The sequence below is a fragment of the Pyrus communis genome, chromosome 12 (assembly GCF_041283825.1).
Source record: "Pyrus communis isolate YQ-2024b chromosome 12, ASM4128382v1, whole genome shotgun sequence".
Lineage (NCBI taxonomy): Eukaryota > Viridiplantae > Streptophyta > Magnoliopsida > Rosales > Rosaceae > Pyrus > Pyrus communis.
In genome coordinates this window covers 10,037,117-10,056,621 of record NC_142576.1, presented here as the reverse complement: position 1 = coordinate 10,056,621, position 19,505 = coordinate 10,037,117, and the positions used below count along the sequence as shown (strand labels likewise).

The 19,505-nt window shown below is 36.8% G+C and overlaps 1 protein-coding gene and 1 pseudogene across 51 annotated transcripts; one reads left to right on the top strand and one right to left on the bottom strand.

The window, feature by feature from the left end:
* Positions 1 to 1,655: 1,655 nt before the first annotated feature.
* On the top strand, positions 1,656 to 4,254 carry LOC137745808 (L-type lectin-domain containing receptor kinase VIII.1 pseudogene; annotated as a pseudogene). Its single transcript, XR_015954513.1, has one exon. The product of XR_015954513.1 is annotated as an L-type lectin-domain containing receptor kinase VIII.1 pseudogene (transcript).
* A 6,067-nt stretch (positions 4,255 to 10,321) lies between these two features.
* LOC137745043 (uncharacterized) lies at positions 10,322 to 19,329 on the bottom strand. Of its 50 annotated transcripts, none has more exons than XR_015954404.1 (18): positions 19,088 to 19,305; positions 18,902 to 18,968; positions 18,520 to 18,699; positions 18,305 to 18,390; positions 18,046 to 18,235; positions 17,850 to 17,931; positions 17,469 to 17,677; positions 17,032 to 17,101; positions 16,417 to 16,512; positions 16,234 to 16,301; positions 15,541 to 15,621; positions 15,331 to 15,440; positions 14,434 to 14,513; positions 13,654 to 13,819; positions 13,329 to 13,379; positions 12,556 to 12,668; positions 11,458 to 11,522; positions 10,322 to 10,763 (listed from the first exon to the last, which is right to left on the bottom strand). XR_015954404.1 is itself a non-coding variant. In XM_088681994.1 (16 exons), the coding sequence occupies exons 5-15, from the start codon at positions 18,093 to 18,095 to the stop codon at positions 13,333 to 13,335; spliced, it is 1,020 nt and encodes a 339-aa protein (XP_088538120.1). In that variant the 5' UTR covers positions 18,096 to 18,235; positions 18,305 to 18,390; positions 18,520 to 18,699; positions 18,902 to 18,968; positions 19,088 to 19,305; the 3' UTR covers positions 12,586 to 12,668; positions 13,329 to 13,332. The 50 variants fall into 50 exon arrangements, 4 of the variants coding, with proteins under 4 accessions (XP_088538122.1, XP_088538121.1, XP_088538120.1 ...); XR_015954416.1 differs by having other exon boundaries at positions 18,325 to 18,390; positions 19,088 to 19,299; XR_015954427.1 differs by having other exon boundaries at positions 14,434 to 14,544; positions 18,046 to 18,228; positions 19,088 to 19,298.
* Between the last annotated feature and the right edge of the window lie 176 nt (positions 19,330 to 19,505).

Sequence of the window (19,505 nt, the reverse complement as noted above, 5' to 3'; positions counted from 1 at the left end):
AGCACCATAATCATGGCGTCCATCACGTTACCATGATAAAACATGCATCTTATAATAGCATCTTCATTGTCAATGCTATTAAATAATGATCTATATATCTTCACTTTCAACACTCTTTGTTATTGTTGTACTTTTAAGGCTTTTTAGCCAAAATGGTTTCTAAGATTTACATAACTTCTCATTTTGATCCCTGAGATTTGAAATAGATAGAATTGGTCCCTGAGTTTGTCCACTGTCAATCATTTTGGTCATTCTTTGGAAAATCTCCATAAAATAAGAATAAAATGACAAAAATACCCTCAATTTTGGTCAAGTCATTTTGGCTTATTGTTTATTAAGTTAAGGGTAATTTTGTCATTTTGATCCTTATTTAACATAATTTTTCACTCAATGACCAAAATGATTGATGGTGGACAATCTCAGGGATCACTTCTATTGATATCAAATCTCAGGGACCAAAGTAAGGAGTTATGCAAATCTCAGGGACCAGTTTGGCTAAAAAGCCTACTTTTAATAATGAAGGATAAAGTGAGTATAACTACAACATTATCTTGATTTTGCTAAAGAATGTGGAGAAAGATACGGAAACCCCCTATTTAGCTTCGCATTGGAGGAAATAAAAAGACTTTTTAGCTATGACTCACCACTTTGGTCCTTCACATTTGAAATCAATAGAAGTAGTCCATGAGCTTGTCCACCATCAATCATTTTGGTCATTCCGTGAAAATTTCTATTAAATAAAGATCAAAATGACAAAAATATCATCAATTTAATTGACAATGGGCCAAAATGATTTGACAAAAATTGAGGGTATTTACGTCATTTTATCTTTATTTAATGGAGATTTTCATGGACGACCAAAGTGATTGATGATACAAACTCATGGACTACTTTTATCGATTTCAAATCTTAGGGACCGAAACGTGGAGTTCTGCCAATCTTAAAGACCATTTTGACTAAAAAGCCAAAAAAAATATTTGTAACCCCATTTTTTTAGAGATTGTCTCTTATAACTAATTTACTGTGCAGTTGATAAGAGTTGAAGAGTATGATATTTTTTAAAGGATAATGCTAGGGAAACCAAAATTTCAAAACTAAATTTATAAACCCAACAATGTGGTTGTTGATAATTGTATTGTTATTTAAACGTTAATTAACATGTTTATTTTCTATTGGTGATACACTATTTAATTTGTAAAATTAATTTAAAATTTTAATCTTCTTTGTATTATTTTTTTGAATACATGATAAATATTTATTGAATATTACGAAAGAATCTATCTGGATTTTCGTCCCGTTAAATCTCAAAGTTCCATGTCATTAACATTGATAATTGACAATTTGGTGACATCATTGACTCACAACTAGTAAAGCAAAATAATTGGTAAGAAAACAAAACAAAAGTAGCGTGACAACGAATGCTCGTTACACCGAACGTGCCACCAGAAATTTTCCGTAAAAGCCAGAAAGCCAATATTCGAAAGATTTTATTTAATGCGACGAGAATACGGAATAATATCTTACGTATCATTATATAAATAATAAAATATGTATAATAATAAAATTAATAATTTAAAAAATTAAAATTTTCATTATTTATATAATAACACATAACGTATCATAATCACATTTAAAGATTTATCCAGAACGCCCTTTATCTATTACTCTTTACTCTTATCACCACCGAAAAAATAACCGTTGCAAAAGGACACGTGGCGCACTGTTGTTCCACTTGTCACCTCTGGATACTGTCCTGTATCCTCTCCTTCATATTCCTTGTTTGCTTCCTCCACTTTGTTCTGTTTTAAGGCAAAGAATACGACTCCCCATCACCCACTCTCTCTCCCCTCTTTCCTCTCTCTCTTTCTCTGTCTAGAAACCCAAACCCGTGATTCATTCATTCCATTTCAATCTTCTTCTTCTTCTTCATCTCAACACACACCACAGAAAATTTTCTGATGGGTTTCCTTCGTCGCCATTGACAATGTTGGATTGTCACTGCTTCCTTTACTTTCTGGTTCTTTGCATTCCGAACGCAGCCGTATTCGCCTTCGCGGCCACCACTGAATTTGACTTCGGCACCTTGACATTGAGCAGCTTGAAGCTCATCGGCGATGCTCACCTGAACAATGGGAGTGTGCGGCTCACCCGCGACCTCACCGTTCCCAACTCCGGCGCCGGCCGCGTTTTATACGCCAAACCCATCCGCTTCCGCCAGCCCTCTTCCCCGTTGCCGGCGAGCTTCTTCACATTCTTCTCATTCTCCGTCACCAATCTTAACCCCTCCTCCATCGGCGGCGGACTCGCTTTCCTCATTTCTTCCGACGACTCCGCCCTTGGAGAAGCGGGCGGGTCCCTCGGCCTACAGTCGGGTCCCGATACCAGGTCGGATTTCGTCGCCGTCGAGTTCGACACACTCATGGACGTCGAGTTCGAAGACATCAACGGGAACCACGTCGGATTGGATCTGAACTCCATGGTTTCGACACGTGTCAGCGATCTGAGTTCCGTCGACATCGATCTCAAGAGCGGCGATCTGGTGAACTCGTGGATCGAGTACGACGGCTCTAGTGGGGTCATCAACGTCTCGGTTTCGTACTCGAATCTGAAACCCACAGACCCGGTTCTATCATTCTCTCTCGATCTGGGCCAGTACGTAAGCGATTTTATGTACGTTGGGTTTTCCGGGTCGACCCAGGGAAGCACGGAGATTCACAGCGTCGAGTGGTGGAGCTTCAGCTCGTCGTTCGATTCCCCTGTTTCGCCATCCGGGTCTCCGCCGCCGCCGACCACCACTCTGATGAATCCAACTGCCAGTTCAGTCAAATCTCCACCGCCGTCAATTCCGCCAAGTGGGTCTTCTTCTAGTAATGCTACCAGTACTAATCAGAAGAACAGCAAGTCGTCTTCTTCCTGCCATAACCATCTCTGCAGAGAAGGTCCGGGAGCCGTCGCCGGAGTTGTCACCGCTTCCGCTTTCGTTTTGGCTCTGTTCGCCGGGGTTTTGATCTGGGTGTACTCCAAGAAAGTCAAACTAGTCAAGAAATCGGATTCGAATATCGCTTCGGATATCATTAAAATGCCGAAGGAGTTCACTTACAGGGAGCTCAAGGCAGCTACCAAGTGCTTCAATGCCAACAGAATCATCGGGCACGGCGCTTTCGGAACAGTCTATAAGGGCATATTATCCGACACGGGCGACATTGTTGCGGTGAAGAGGTGCAGCCACAACAGTCAGGGGAAGAACGAGTTCTTGTCGGAATTGTCGACAATTGGAACTCTCAGGCACCGGAATTTGGTGAGGCTCCAAGGTTGGTGCCACGAGAAGGGCGAAATTTTGTTAGTGTATGAATTGATGCCGAATGGCAGTCTGGACAAAGCACTGTTCGAGGCAAGAACGCCGCTGCCATGGCCTCACAGGCGTAAAATTCTACTGGGAGTTGCCTCTGCTTTGTCCTATATGCACCAAGAGTGCGAAAACCAGGTGATCCATAGAGATATTAAGACCAGCAATATAATGCTGGATGAAGGGTTCAATGCCCGTTTGGGGGATTTCGGTTTGGCGAGGCAAATCGAGCACAATAAGTCCCCGGATGCCACGGTGGCGGCCGGGACAATGGGTTATCTGGCGCCGGATTATTTGTTGACAGGCAGGGCAACTGAGAAGACTGATGTATTTAGCTTTGGGGCGGTGGTGCTGGAGGTGGGGAGTGGGAGGAGGCCAATTGAGAGGGAGGTGAGTGGGGTTGGGAAAGTTGGTGTGTGTAATAACTTGGTGGAGTGGGTGTGGGGATTGCACCGAGATGGGCGGCTGTTGACGGCGGCGGACCCGAGACTGGAGGGGCAATTTGATGAGGGGGAGATGAGGAATGTGTTGTTGGTAGGGCTGGCTTGCTCACATCCTGACCCAAATTGTAGACCGGCAATGAGAGGTGTGGTCCAAATGCTGGTGGGTGAAGCTGAAGTCCCAATCGTGCCAAGAACAAAGCCTTCAACAAGTTTCAGCACCTCACATCTTTTGATGAGTTTGCAGGACACAGTTTCTGAATGCAATGGCATGGTCACGATCTCAACCTCCTCCTCCGAACACAGCTTCGGCGGCGTTCACATCGTCTGATTAATTATAATATTTAACGGTGTAGATTTAATGTGATATTTCATTTGTTTTTTGTATTTAATTAGCAGCAAAATTTTGGTGTTGAATTATTTGTGTAAAAAAAACATAATTTATACTCTCCCAATTTCCTTTTGAAATGCAGAATGACTTGTAACTCAAACAATTTTGCATCTGAGTTCTCGAGTTTGGATGTCAGTGATTAAGAGTACTTCTTACAACATCCGAAATGACTTGTAACTCAAACGACCAAGAATATTTGCTAGTAATTAAGACTAATCCCTCGTGCATCGAAGGTTCCGAGTTTAGTTCCTCCTCCTCTTGCATCAAAGTTTCCGAGTTGGTTTCTCCTCAAACAAAACATGAAGCGGGGTGACATTGGTAGGAGAGGTTGAAGAATGAGTGGGAGTCATTGTCTAAATTTGATTGGTGAATGTTGATGAAAGATTAGCATTATGGAGTGGAGAGGGAGGTGGGGTTGGGATATAATGCTTTGTTTCACAAGCAATGTCAAGTCCTATTGTCAAAAGTGGACATTCGAGTTTGAGTAGGGGCTTGGTAAAGTATAGCATAGGAAAATGAAAACATATTTATTAGTAGCTTTTTAGAAACTTCTTTTCATCAAGACTGCTGCTGCTGCTGGTGGCTGGGTGTGATTGAATCTTCAAAGGCACTCTTTTTTTCTTTTTCTTTTTTTTTCTTTTGTTTTGTGTTCCCAACTTTGAGCTTTGCGTTTCCTTTTTAATGTTTCTAAAATTAGTTGTGTTTTTTTTTTTTTTTTTTTTTGGTTCTTCAATTCAAGGCGCTTATCTTTGAAATGTATCATGATTGCTCTTTATAAGATATTAAGCTGGTTTACATGCTTTACCTCTTTCCTTTAAGCTTCTTTACTTTCCTTTAAGCTTTTGGTTAATTTGATCAACTAATGTTAATTGCAAGTGGTAATACTGGTTACTTTTGGGCGCACAAAATGGTGCAGGCTAAAAAGAGAGGCTACGAAAAGCTCAAAGTGAGATCAAAGACCAAACAAGCTTAAGAAGCCAAAGGTCCAAGGGGTTTAGAGGAAAATGTTCCTGAGCGCCAAACCTGATAGCCTGAATAAAGTATTTTCTAACCGTTAGGGGTACGTGGGCAGACTGACAACTTTATGGCACAAGGTTTCAGGACAAGGCCTACTCAGACGTCAATTAAGAACATGACGACTAGCAATTGAATGCAGAGGCTTAGGATGAGACATAAAGGTACCGTCAGGATGAAACCTGGGGAGGCGGGGTTATTAACCAAGGCCGAGCAGGGCGCTCGACGTGCCTCATCCAGAAAAGGTGTGCGATTACGACTGGGCAAATGTCACTTCACTGCCGAAGGTTCAGCTGGTGGGTAAAAAGTTGTCAGTATGCCATGGCGCATTAAGTGCTAGGAAGGTGAGAGAAAGGTTGCATGGGTTCATTGGGTGCCTATATCTTAGCCAATCACAATTTGTAGTATTGAAATCAATCATTCGACACAGTAGATATAGTATAATTTTGAGGGTTAAACCACTTAAACCTTGAGTCCTTCTCATTTTAATCTACATCCCAAGCCCACCAATGGTTATTGTTTTAATTTGTTAACTTGCAAGTTTTGAGCATTATTAGCAAGAACATTATGGGATGATGATAAAATCAGTAAAAATTAATCTTACAAATTTATAGGATGAATTGAAATTTAATAAAAAAAATAGAGGTGTGTGGTTGTTTAGAATAAAATGTTAGATACTCTTCCTAGTTGGTATGAAGGGAAAGCTTTAGCAAATGTCTCCTGAATATTAGACCTTATACTATTTTGTTTTCTGAAATTTCTATTGATTTTTGAGCCTTTAAACTTTCAGTTAGCGCCACCGTGAATTCTGTCTCAATTTTTTCTTATTTCAAAATAAATTCCATACTGACAATTATAATTAGTAAATACTTGAAATTCTTATAGGAGGAATTGAAATTCAAACACACATGCAACAAACTCAAATGCTGCTACAAAATAAACGTAAGAACGTTCAATTTGATGAAACAATTGACAAAATTAACAACGTGACGCAATTTACATTGAAATTTAGTGGCTTATAGTCCAAAGGGCGTCGCTAAACTTTGTCTTCGTATACGTAATGCATTGTTGGACCTTTTACGAATCTCGCTGTCCTAAACCATGACGTGCAAATTGCATGGCAATTGTCCAATCCAATCCAAATCCAACTCAACCTTATCGGAATTATATACAAATTTTCAAAGTACTTCAAGGAATACTCTTTTTATTTATTTATTTATTATTTTATTTTCTATTTTTAAACTCCCTCAATTGTTCATGAATATACCAAATACCAAGTGCCTTTAGATGCAGAAAACGTAGATACCTAAGATTTGTAGCTCAAAGTGATGGATTTTATTTTATTATTACTATTATTATTTTGGTTGTTGTGAATTTACAGAACGGAGGACAATGCCAAACCCTATTTGCTGAAGTGGCATTCACAAATTGGATAAAAATACAAATAGTTTTTTTTTTTTGGGTAAAATATGATAGATTTTATTAGATTAGATATTAGATTAGTTACTGAAAGAATTCGAACTCTTATGTTATGTAAGAACTCAGCTCATTTTCATCATTGAAGTAAAAAACCATTTGTATTAAAAAAACCCCTTGCAAATACAAATGGTTACAACTCTTATTTTTTCGGAAAGCCCAAAATCTGAGATAAAGTGAAGTGTGCCTTGTACGGTTGTACCGACCATTCATATATATGACCATTTTCTTTTTGGACAGGGACTCTACGTAAGGTTCATTGACATGCGTAATTTAGAATCTTGTCTGCACTAAATAATGGAACTAAAATAGTTGAAAAGTGCGTAATTAGGTGCATTGATTTAAGAGAAAAGGGGTGTTAGCAACTTTCACATTCAAATCTTTTTATTTTATTTTCTTGGTTTCCATTTTCATCATATAATGTTGTTTGATGATTAGAGTTATCTAATTTCTAAGTCACCTTTTAAGGATCAAATCTGAAAAAAATAATCAAGTATAAAATCGTTTAACAGTTCAATTAGCATTTTTAAGATTTAAGTGTTTAAATGAAAAATATGATTCATCTATTTATTAAATAAATGTTATACAATCGATTTCAGATTCAATTTATTTAAAAAAAAAAGAAAAAAGAAAAAAAAAAGGATGATCTTTTAATGATGACCTAGAAAATAAATGGATCGAATTATCGTGTAATATTGTATTATGAGAAGAAGAGTCGAAAAAACAGAATAAATGTCTAAATGAGAAGATTGCAAAATCAAAATGCCAGGTAGGTTTGTGGGCCTGTGGCAGCTAACTGAAATGGGCCTAACACAGAGGACAGACTTACCAGAAAGATAAGTAATTATGACGCCTTGAGGACATAGCATTCTTAACCACTTTGATACTTGATTTGAAATTTCAGTGGGGTAGTAGGAGTGATTGTAAATATGATGGGAAGGATTTGGGCCCGTTAATTCCCTACTATGTTTGTCATCCTTAAGGTTTAAGAATATATTGAGTTTGGTAAGTGATTTGTATATGAGGGGAAAGATTTGGATAATACAACCTATGAATCACGTGCCATCATGCCTAATTTTTGGTGAGATTTTTTTGCAATCGGTGACACTACGTGACAACTATGTAACGAACAGATTGTGCACTATCTAAATCCATAACACTTATCTCATCATACAGGGTGCAACTGAGACATTATATTAATTACAAGAGTTTAAGGTATGTTAAGAATTCATGGATAAAACATGGTCCTTGCAATACTTGCTTTGTAAAAGAGGGGTTCTAAAGAGCTTTTAGGTATGTTGACTTTAGGCTTTCTCGAACCCTGGGCTAAAACTCCGATTTCCACTTCTATTCCCCCCAAAACCCAACCCAACCCAAGGCTAAAATGTGGCCTAAAACCTAAAACTCAAATGGAAGCCATATTTAGCCCAGGATTAGTGGGGCTGGCCCACCATATATGTATATTTTATTTGGTTTTATACTTATAAATTCATTGAATCCAACGGTTAAGATATAATTTGATGAAATTCAACAGTAAAAAAAAAAAAAAAAATTTAACGGTCCAAATTTAAATCTAACAAGTAAAATAATTAAAAAAAAAAATATAAATCTTTCATTTGTTTCATATTTTTTTCATAGTGTTTAACGAGTTTCATGGTGTCGGTTAATAATTTTTCAGTATTTGTCAGAATCTAAATATTTTTAGGTTAAAATGTTGATAAAATTAAATTAGGATAGTCTACATAATTTTTTTATTTTAAAAAAGTTACTTTAAGAAAAAAAAATAGTCTAAATTCATTCTTTAATAATCTGGGGCTAAAATTTTAGGCCAGAAGGATCAGAGCAGAAAAGCTGTTTCTAGGTTAAAAATTTTAGGTTGTAGGCAAAAAGTTGAAGATGGTCTTAATATGATATATTGGATCCCAACAAGGTGCCCAAGTTACAAATTAAACCCTAGCCAAACCCTAAGCGGTCGTTTGGTGGGCTGACTAGCGCAAGTTATCTTTTTTCATATTGAACTTGGAACTTAGCCCATGTTTGATGAGCTAAATTGTATCACTTACTGGATTTAGAGTTCGGTATTTGAGACAATAACACAACCTTGGGTTATGAAGCTGATCCCCTCAGCCTTCGTGAGCGTCGTCTCTTCTTTCTCTATTATGGCAGCAAATTCCAATGTTCTTTCTCAATTTCGGTGCCAACTCGGGCGAGCTCACCTATTCGTTTCACGCAATTCTCTCATCTCCTTTCTTCTGGTGAATTAGAGGTCTGATTTTTAAGATGTGGGTCACGGGTCGTTGATGGTGTTGTTGCAGAGTGAAGACCTGCGTTGTGCCTCTGTTTTCAATCTTTTTATTTTTTTTAGGAAGACCAGCCTTGTGCCTCTTTGTTGTTTTTAATCTTTTATTTTTTATTTTTAGTTTTGTTTCCTTAATTTTTTTTTTTTTCTGAGTAAATTTATTAAAAGTTTTTGTTTTATATTGAAAACATTGAAAGTTTAATATTTAACAAAATAATAATAACCAGAGCCAGTCGAGTCCTGCTGGCTAGTGAGTACCAATCAATGGACATGAATCCAGTCAAGCCTCATCCAATTAATCCAGTCCAATACCAATCCATGCTAACCCACCAACCTAAATGGTAATCCTTTACCTTACATGGTTTCAGTTGTCGAAGCAAATTCAATGGGTTAGAGTCTGCAAGGTTTTGGAGTGGAAGTCGGATTTTGTATTAACCCCATATTTTGTTTGTTAGAAATTATAGTGATTCTCGACTTTTTGGCATCTACTAAGGCCTGATTTGGTAATGAGGTGATTCTAAAAAAAGTTTGGTATCAAAAAAAGCTGGGCTGTTTTTGTGCTTGGTAAACATTCAGCTTCAGCTTTTTTTTCACAGTTTTGGGTGAAAAAAAAAAACCAAAAACAAGAAGTTGCAAAATCTAGCTTTGAAAAACCGGTTTTTTTTCACATCTGTTTTACATAGAGTTTACCAAACAGTATAATACTGCTTTTTTTTTTTTTTTTTTTCCCCAATAGCATTTTTACAAAAAAGTTTACCAAACACTCTGCTGCTTTATTTCACAGCTGCTTATTCTCACAGCACAACAGAAACAGTTTTTTTTTCAAAACACAGCAATACCAAACTAGCTCTAAAACCTAAGGAACTAGAAGTAAGTGTCCTGAATTTAAGATCACTATTCAAATACTCTATAGACAAGTAATGTGAGTTTCACTAAGGGTAGTTGATCTGAGTCTTATTTCTTATTTATCTTATCCTTGTTTACCAAATATATAATAAACCATCATGCTATAGAAGTTTCATGTAATGAGACTTACGACCGAACTAGACATTGGGAATACGAAACGAGGTTGATTATCGATGGCTCTAGTGAAAGAGAGACTTAGGTTTACTAAAATGACAGAGTTAGTATTTGGCATATGGCCAACACACTTTGACATTTTTATGAATGGAGTAAAAGAAATTGAGTGATGTCACTCATGTGACACATATTTATAGTTTTAGAGTGTTACTAGAAAATGTGCCCGCGCGTTGCTGCGGGACTTGAATGCATCACCCTGAACTGCATGAATAAGAAACATTTTACCTGAATAAATTCAACGCAATCATAAATGAAGAAAGGGATAGATGAGTGAATGAGGTCCGTAAGATATGCAGCTTCGTTTTTATATACATTCAACTGAGCTAACATGAAAAGACATTGTACAATGAACAGGATGAAACTGAACATTTTGGTTCCCTAATAAACAGAAGTAACATACAGTACACACAAATCTTGCCGTTGTAGTCAATGTGGCAAAATATACATCCTCTAGGTTAGGCAACATAAAAACTGTTTCGTTCTTATTCTAGCATCTAAGTTTTCAAGCACAAACGTGCAAAGCAAAAACACATGCAGGACACCTGTTTCCGTAAGAAACAGAAGTAACATGCAGTCCACACATATTTTGCCTTGCAGTTAAGATGGTGTTTCGTTCTTGTTCAAGCAGCTAAGTCTTGAAGCAAAAATGTTTAAAGCCAAAAACATGTAGAACGCCCTGCAGCAGTCGTTCTTGTTCAAGCAGCCAAGTCTTCCGCACTATAGCAAAGAAAATAAATCATAGTTTAAAAGAATATCTCACGATGGTCCTGTTTAGAATCACAATTTACTCCCTCCCAATTTCCACCTAACTCCGAACAAACAATATTGATAAATCTTTATCATCACCTTTAACAAAACAGATCACAGCGAAAAGAAAAAGAAAAAAAGTTCTTATGCAAACAAATTCTTCTGGATGTCCAACTTAACCCATCTATGGGAAGGCAAGCAATCGGACGTAAATTGTGACCAAGGAAAATAAATTATACAATTAAAAACATCAACCGATTCTCCTGAAGAGAACACACACACATGCCAACATATTATTCACCAGATACTAAGCTTTCATTTTCATTCTATCCCCTTCGTTATCTAAACTTATACTTATCAAAACAGTAATAGAATCATAGAGCAACCTTCAATCATTTATCAACACTGAATTAATTAAACTTCTGCTCAGCACTCCGTTAATTTTAATTGCAACTCTCGTTCTAAAAATTAAAAATTTTGCATTTGAATAATCAAACGCACTTACACATTACATTCCTTTTATTGGTTCTTGACACAATACATTTTAGGATTTGATGTTACAATACTATCACTGCAAACATGAATCGCGATAGATATAGAAACCAAACTTGCACACAAATGTTCGACTGAATTCAGAACCACTTAATTCAACATAAAAAATTACCTCACATGCTTGCTCCCCTTCTGCTCTCGAATCGTTGGCTGCGCTTCCAAACGGTTAATGAAGTCCTAAAAGTAGAACAAAAATGTTTACCTATCCAACATTTCAACATATGGTTTTGGCAGGTATAACATTTCAACGTAAGCATGATATAGAAATCCACTTTGTTTTCTCAGAACCAACAAAAAGGGCAACTATAAGAGAATGTAACCAATTTTAAACAGTAAATCAGTCTCCCAATAAAGGAGAACATAAGCATGACATACAAAGATCGAAAGGCAGATTTAATTTGGTTTCCTTAAAAGCAACGAAAAGGAGGCTAAATTAGATCAAATTAAACAAAGTGAAAACCGGATAGACAAAGATTAGAAATTTGCTTGCATCTCTATCATATCCCGCATTTCCTTTACAAAATAAACAATCATGAATACAAAGCACATGAAAATCAGCAAACCCAAAAAAACAAAGATAAACGCACAAATTTCCAAAGAAAGCAAAGAAATTGAAATTGTGTCATGAAAACTAACTAACGAATCATATTGAGACATCTTTGCTTGGTGCTTGGGTACAATGATGGGGATGCACTGCCAGCTGATGACCAGTCATTTATACTTGATAATGTTCTCAATTACCACCTGGATAAAGCTGTTAAAATGCATTCTGGAATCGGTCATCTCACAATATGCTTATCTACCCTGTTTTTGCTTAACTGCGTTTTATTTAGAATTATGTTTCAGCGCACTTTTGATGCATTATGCTTGGAATCTGTGACTGATTTTATTGTTATATTGGTTATTGTAATGTTCATTTCATTGTAGGGCAGACAGGAAACATTAAAATAGTAATGAAGCTCAGAATATTCGCTAAACACCAAAACCCACAGCACATGCCCTCTACCCAACAAAGATAAATTAAAAACTACAATACAATGCTGAAAAACTAAAGTAGCCAGAAACCAAAAGATTTTAGTGACAACTTGCACAGACGTTACAAAAATGCAGGACTCAAAACACATCAAAACATCTAGAAACTCGAAGTTATCGCTATTTGGTTATGAAGATAGATATATATCACCAGGGAAACCAAAAAAATGGCCAGGACCTGCCAAAATTTGTAAATCAAACACAGATGCATCAACTCCTTTTCCTCTATTAGTCTGTTATCATCTCACATGCCACACTATTCGAGACAGGATCAATTCGATCACAGCCAAACTGCCAGTATTAAACTAAAGTAAGTACTGATCAAATGATCTAAACATTGTGTATTACAGATCCAAATCAATAGTGGTAATAAATAAGATAATTTCAGCTGCCATTTGCAATTAAATTTGAACAATGCTTACTCCCAAGGAATATCTGACATTGATTGCATCAATCAAATGTGCGTTTAATTGAATTAGCTATGCATTTGAGGATTTGGGAAAGGTTTTTTGAGAGTAAACAGACATTAATTATTAGCTATGTATTTGCTTAACAAACAGTAGCTGAAATTGCTATGTATTTTTCAATGGGGAATTTAAAAACCAATCCCAATTTGTCATTGCTCAAACAAATTGGAGTTTCAGAACCAATCTCAATGATCAAATTAACGAAATATTTCTTAAGCTAATTTAGAAAGGCAAATTGCAAGATTTAGAAGGAATTTGAACAATGAGGGAGAAAAAACCAAATTAGAAGGTCGTGCCTTATCTCCCTCACAAAATCAATCGCACAAAAACCCTTGCTTTTGATGGGATTTCAAAACCAAACAAATCTCAAAGATGAAGTTGTCATGTAAACATGTCTAACACAGATTTCTCAATTATTAACACTACTCTTTCTCAATTATTAAAAACATAAAGATCAAAGTCACTTGGGTGTATAATTATATACCTCATCATGTCAAGCAAAGCAACCAACTTCTGCCTCCAACAACCCAAAATTCTGAAAATTCCAAAAAAATTAATTTAAAAAAAAAAAAACAACATAAGAAAGATAAAACCCGGCATAAGAGAATTCTACAAACTGGATGCCAGATCATCAAAAGATTAAAAACCACTCATAATCTATTAGCATTTGAGTCTAAATATGAGAAATTGTGAATTTGTTCCATAGGATAGTTAACAGGATACTATCATGTCAAAACCAACGCTGAATAAAATCGAGCAATGAGATTGCGATGATATAACGTCATTTCTTTAAAGCTGCATATACTAACCTAAAAAAGAAAATATGGGAAGAATAGACTGCCTCCATTGGCCCTCCAAGTCTCCTAACCACCAAACCACCCGTCTAGATGCATTTGCCCGTTCTTTCCCACAATTCTTAGAAATCAAATAGAACCCTCGGGTTGACTGGGGACAATATGGAAATCCTTTTTGAAACTGTAATACAGGAAGAAATGAATAATTTTGACAGAAAGACACACAAATTGTTGAGGGAGGATGTAAAGCTTCTGCACGGAAGGCTTCTACTCTTGTACATCTAAAAAAATTAAATGAAGCAAGAGAAATTCAACAAAAAAAAACTTGTTAACCCTTGCCCAAAAGAACTCACTAAATTCAAAGGATAGCATCTACACTGAGTCACTAACATACATTGCTCAGTTAGGACTCTGTTATACTCATCATCCTTGATCAATGTAATCATATATTTCATAGCTACACTCCCCATTGACATACACTAACATAGCATCTACTTTTTTGCTGACTTTATTTGCTCAGTTAAGCAATAGCCAACATACACAATCTGACAATCATAGCAGCTACAGCAATCATCCATAAATGGGCAGAAATACAAATACTATTATATTGGGGTTTGGAACAAATAAACCAATCATCTAATTCGAATGTCGTTTGGAACAAATACACCAACCATTCAATTGAAATGGCATTTGGTACAAATACATTTTTCTATTAATTGGATATTCAATTAACTGGGATTAAAAAAAGATTACCAAACAAAAGCCAATTTTCTAAAGAAAATTAGTGTTTTATACCTGCCAATTCCAAAGGCCTGTATGAGGCCAAAATTGAGGGATGGTGACATCTCCAATTTGGAGTTGGGGATCTGCATTTCCTGCAATTCCATAGTGTACAACAGCTTTCACCTTGAATAGGGTTTGTAGTAATTGAGTTGAGATGCTTGCATTGAGCTTTTCACAGGTTTCTACATCAATTTTTTTTTCTAGCAGGTTTCTAGAGAAAGTACTTCAATAATATTGAATGATACGGGAAATAAATGGTTAAAATTTACACTAAAAGATTTAATAATTGTCGAATCTAACGGATAATACACTTGTAGTATTGAAGCCAGACACTGTTTCCACATCATTTATTAAATACATTATCGATGATATGCACTGACCAACGAAATTAATCAAAGTAAAACAGATGGTCATCTGCATAATTAAAGATACCATGCTCAATCCTGTCATAACAATTATAACCATTTTGTCTTCCAATAGTCCGATTCGAAACCTTCTTTCTGTCAAATTGAGTATGTAGAATTCGGTCCAAAGTTATTTTTCTTTCAATTACAATATTCTATGTATTTATAAATTTCAGAGCAGAACATGCAAAGGCAAGAAAAGCAACAACAACAAAACTCATATATACCATGAGCTATAAAGATAAACATTTTAGCAAATGATACTGATTTCCGCATACTCATTATTCTCCATATACACTCGTGTTTATTTTGGTCATTTGAATTGAATAAATAAATAAATAAAAGGACAAAAATTCAACAAAGGTGCAGAATAAGAAAATAGTGTGAGAAATCAGTTTCTTTTAGGAAATATGTACATAGCACTCAAAGAACACCCATGTAATTATACAAACTTAATGAATATATATATATATATATATATATATATATATAATTTTATGCTTACCAGCAAAATCCAAATACGGTAGCTTCTGATTAGCCACAAAGCTTGTAGATTGAAGTTCTAACCAGAGAAATCTTTGAAAAAGGCAGATCAGATTCATGAGGAAATAAAAACTGTATGTTCAAATGCGAAAAGCAAATCAAGAAACGCAAAAACTTGAGAACTAATCGAAACCCAATAGAGAAAAACGAAAATCCAGAGAAACCCACTAACCTGTTCGAAGAGTGACAACCATGCAAACCTTCCCCATTGTGACAAGAAGAATAGCAGGGTGTGACATAACCATTCTGAAAACTATAGTAGCAGGTTTCCAAATCATTGAAGATAATAAATGAATAGCTAGACATTGAGAATCGTTTTCTTCATTAATTAAACAGTAGAATGTGTACAGGGCATAAGTGAGGTTTGCTAATATAAATATCCTCATTATAAATATCACTAAAGCGTGCATATACATTGTGAGGTTTGCCAATATTTCCAGCTATTTTCAAGTGTGTGCTGGTGTGTTTTTTTCCTTTCAAATATGCAGTTCTTTTCATTTGAGTCTAGATGTTAATATTTCTACGATTCAAGTGCCATTTTATTTCTTCACTTGGAAAAAGAACTAAGTCTTTTAAAGTGGCCGTGGTGGAAAGTAGTTGGACACCATTGTATAATTTCTTGACTCACTGCCCATTTTGTACCTAAAATTTCCACTTGATTATGTTTTAGCCTCTACCTATTCTCTTCCTTAATTTGGCTTTGCCTAACCAAAGTCTTTTCCTGTTTAAGGACGCGCGCCCTATGTTATTTCCTTCTCCACTGCATTCTCATCTTGCTAAAATTTATAACATCAAACCATCAGAATCGCAACCCATAATCAGTTTTACCCGCCCACAATAAATCAGAATCCTCAAGCCAACTTACATTTGATTCGGGAAGTAAAGTGACTTGTGAAAATACTTCATCAGTGTCTGGTTCAGCCTATAATTCAGCTGAAAGAAACATATTATTCCCTCGCAAAGCCCAATAACTTGAGTACAAAAGAAGCAGCTAAACAATTAAATCCAAAATTCTTAGTTTTCTTTATAAGAGCAGTCACCATACTACCTTCAATGATACATTGATAACCCGACAAAGAATCTTCGATGCAAGATTATACACTGGCATCTGCTGATCAGCCAGCTGATTAGTCGATGCCTCCACCTATTTTTGAAACCAGAAAATCCAATTGACAATTAGTGATAAAACCCAGAAACACAAAACCTAATATGCATCAGCTACAAAAACCCAAATAAATGAATAAACCACTCAAATTTCTATGTAAAAGCGAACATATTTTGACCCCAAAACAAAGATGCCATAGATGGAGGAAGAGAGAAGCGACAAAAAGGGAGAGATACTAACTCAACCCCACCATCTCTCTGCAGCTAACACACTCATTCCCTCAACCCTACCCTCAAATCTTGTACCCAATCAACTCTCTTTCTGTCCCCCTAATCGTGCACCCGCCGTCACATTCTCTCTGCAACCAACCCCCTCTCCTATCTCCCCCAAATCACACCCCCACTCTCTGCAACCAGCCCCCTCCCCTCTCTCCCCCATATCACACCTGCACCCCGTGAAGGCACTGACACCAGACCACCTCCCTAAAAACCCATACCCATACCTCCCTTACCCGTTACCTTTCTCAAAGCAAAAAGTGTTATATATGATAGTACTCACCCCAATCTGGTTAATGACATTCACTGCATAACGCTCACCAGTAGGTATAGTCTCGCTCTTTGAGAAAGGCCTGAGGTCAAAATTGGCAACAACAAATTAACAAAGCCAAATGAAAGAATAAATCTACAGTCACCACAAATATTTTCTAAAATGGACGATAGACCAGAGTCAAACAGGAAAGGGATAGCAGACACGGTGAGCTTTGTCTCAGTTTGAAAAGAAAAAAGAAAAGAAAATTGGGTAGTTTCAGGAGCAAAATAGTTCATTTGTGTAGAACTATAACAGCGTCCGAGAGCTAGGAAGTTATCACCCAATAAATTTTGTTATACCAAATATTCAGAAAATGGGATTAGGTATGGTAGTACCCTTTCTCTTCACATTTATAATATACGGAACTAATTAACTATGTTGAGTATAGTGAAGGGGGAAAGCCATACCTTCCTATGAATGAATTTAAAAGAGGGGATTTTCCTGCATTTTTAGGACCAAAAACGAAGCAGCTAACATTTCTTTCTGTTTTTTGCGTTTTACGATCTACTGATCTTCTTCTAGTAACATGGATAGATGAAGCAGGACTGCCATTGTATCCAACATATATCAAATTCGCCAAACTTCGGTTTGGATTTAACAGTGTCATGAGGGCCCACTGGAATCACAAAAAAACAAAGATATAATTACAATTTACAATTGGCTAAGGAGATTCTTTACACAAAGAAAAAATGGAAACATGTATATCATCCAAAATAAATGGAAAAAAAAAATTCATGAAGAGCATATGTAAGCTAATTTAAACAGGGTAGCAATGAAAACGAAGATACCTCAGACAAAAATGCATTAAGAGGTAAATTCCCAGATGCCGTTCTCCCTGCAGCATCCTTATAAGGAGCTTCACTCCAAGGACTGAAATTTCAGTAAACAGCGTATTAAAAATCTATTTTTGGAGAATAAAAAGAAACCATGATAGGAACATACATTATTTTATCCACAAATAACAAAAGGGTAAAAGGAACATACATTATTTTACCCTCACCAGCCATTTCCAACTCAATCCATACCAGGGGCATTTTATACTCTTCTGGAGGTATCTCCGTAATTTGCTTACTCTGCTTCTCATTTACCAGCTACGACTCATTTCCACATAAAGATACAAAATCTGGATAACAGCAACTAACGCCAAATCCGAATAATGCACAAACCCTAAACCCTAGATTAACATAAATTACATAAATCATGTGAAAATACAGAAATTACAACTTGAATACCAGAGACAGACCTGAAGAGGGGAAGACTGACTTGAAGCTGCTTGACAACTTGTGACCTGGTGACGTACCTAGCGGCATTTCCTTCCTTCTTCTTTCCCTGCAAATTCAACGGACAATCAACGGGAAGTGTGAGAAAATGGTGAAATTAAATATTGGAAATTGTTCTTTTAATATTGATGTATATAGGAAAGCTTATAGGAGAAGGAGGAGGTGACCTAGAACTCACCGCAGGCCTGTAATGCTTATGCTTCACTGGGGCCTCGATTTGCAGATAGAAGCTTGGCCCGATCGTAACGAAGCACAGCCTCTCTCCCGCTTGAAATCTGAAATCCCCACCCAAAAAACCACGCACGGGCCTTCCTGATGCGAAAGACGACATAAGCGAGAGAAGGGATCACCGAGGGATCTGAGGGAAATTACAGTGTGAGAGAATTTTTCTTGGGATTTTTATTGTGTAATTTGAGTAGCTAAAAGAGGACTACAACAGTCAAATATAGTGAAAGAATAATTGAGGGCAAGCTGATTGTATGATTAAAGAAATCTCAAACCTTGCATAAAAAAATCAAAGCGAAAACCAGAGAAGCGTGAGGATAGGAAGAGATTGATACCTTACCGGACGATGGGGGTAGCCCAAGTTGACTGAAATCAACGAAACCTTGCTCGACCTCTCTCTCTCTGTCCACATGAGAAAGCAACATCACCCAAAAGGTCAGAGATTTCCAAAACCAAAAGGAAATTAAGAGAGAGAAACGGAGGAGAGAGAGAGAGAGAGAAAGAGAGAGAGATCGGAGTACCGTTAGTTAAAGCGTGGACGGCGTTGGTTCTCCGACCACTGTAATCCCTGAAGATCTATTCCGCCCGCCGACTCGAGCCCATCTCTCTGCTCTTCTCCTTCATCTCATCGAAGCTGTCGAGTTACAGAAATGAAGCTGAGTTTGTGTGGTTTTGGTTTTAGGAAGCAGGTGCCGATGCTATTCCAGAGATGGTGTTGTGGCTGCTAGGGTTTGAGAAAGTGGAAACGAAGCCAGAAAGTTGGTTAAAAGCACCTGAGTGGTAATCTTGTAAATAAACTGAAATGTGGTTTAAAATACTGTTCATTTCAATTTTGCCAGCTTCTTTAGACTAAAGTAATGTGAGAGAATATGACTTACAGAGAAAAACCAAGATTCAGATTAATGTTTGGGACGAATTTATAGGCCTTTTAAAACAAAT

Excerpts from the sequence above, each read along its gene's own strand:
- LOC137745043 (XM_088681991.1), bottom strand. The coding sequence starts at position 18,672 with ATGTCGTCTTTCGCATCAGGAAGGCCCGTGCGTGGTTTTTTGGGTGGG. Across the intron at positions 17,932-18,304 it reads GTCAGTCTTCCCCTCTTCAG|TCCTTGGAGTGAAGCTCCTT; the intron begins GTCTGTCTCTGG and ends CTGAAATTTCAG. Across the intron at positions 13,820-14,433 it reads CAGGCCTTTGGAATTGGCAG|TTTCAAAAAGGATTTCCATA; the intron begins GTATAAAACACT and ends CCTGTATTACAG.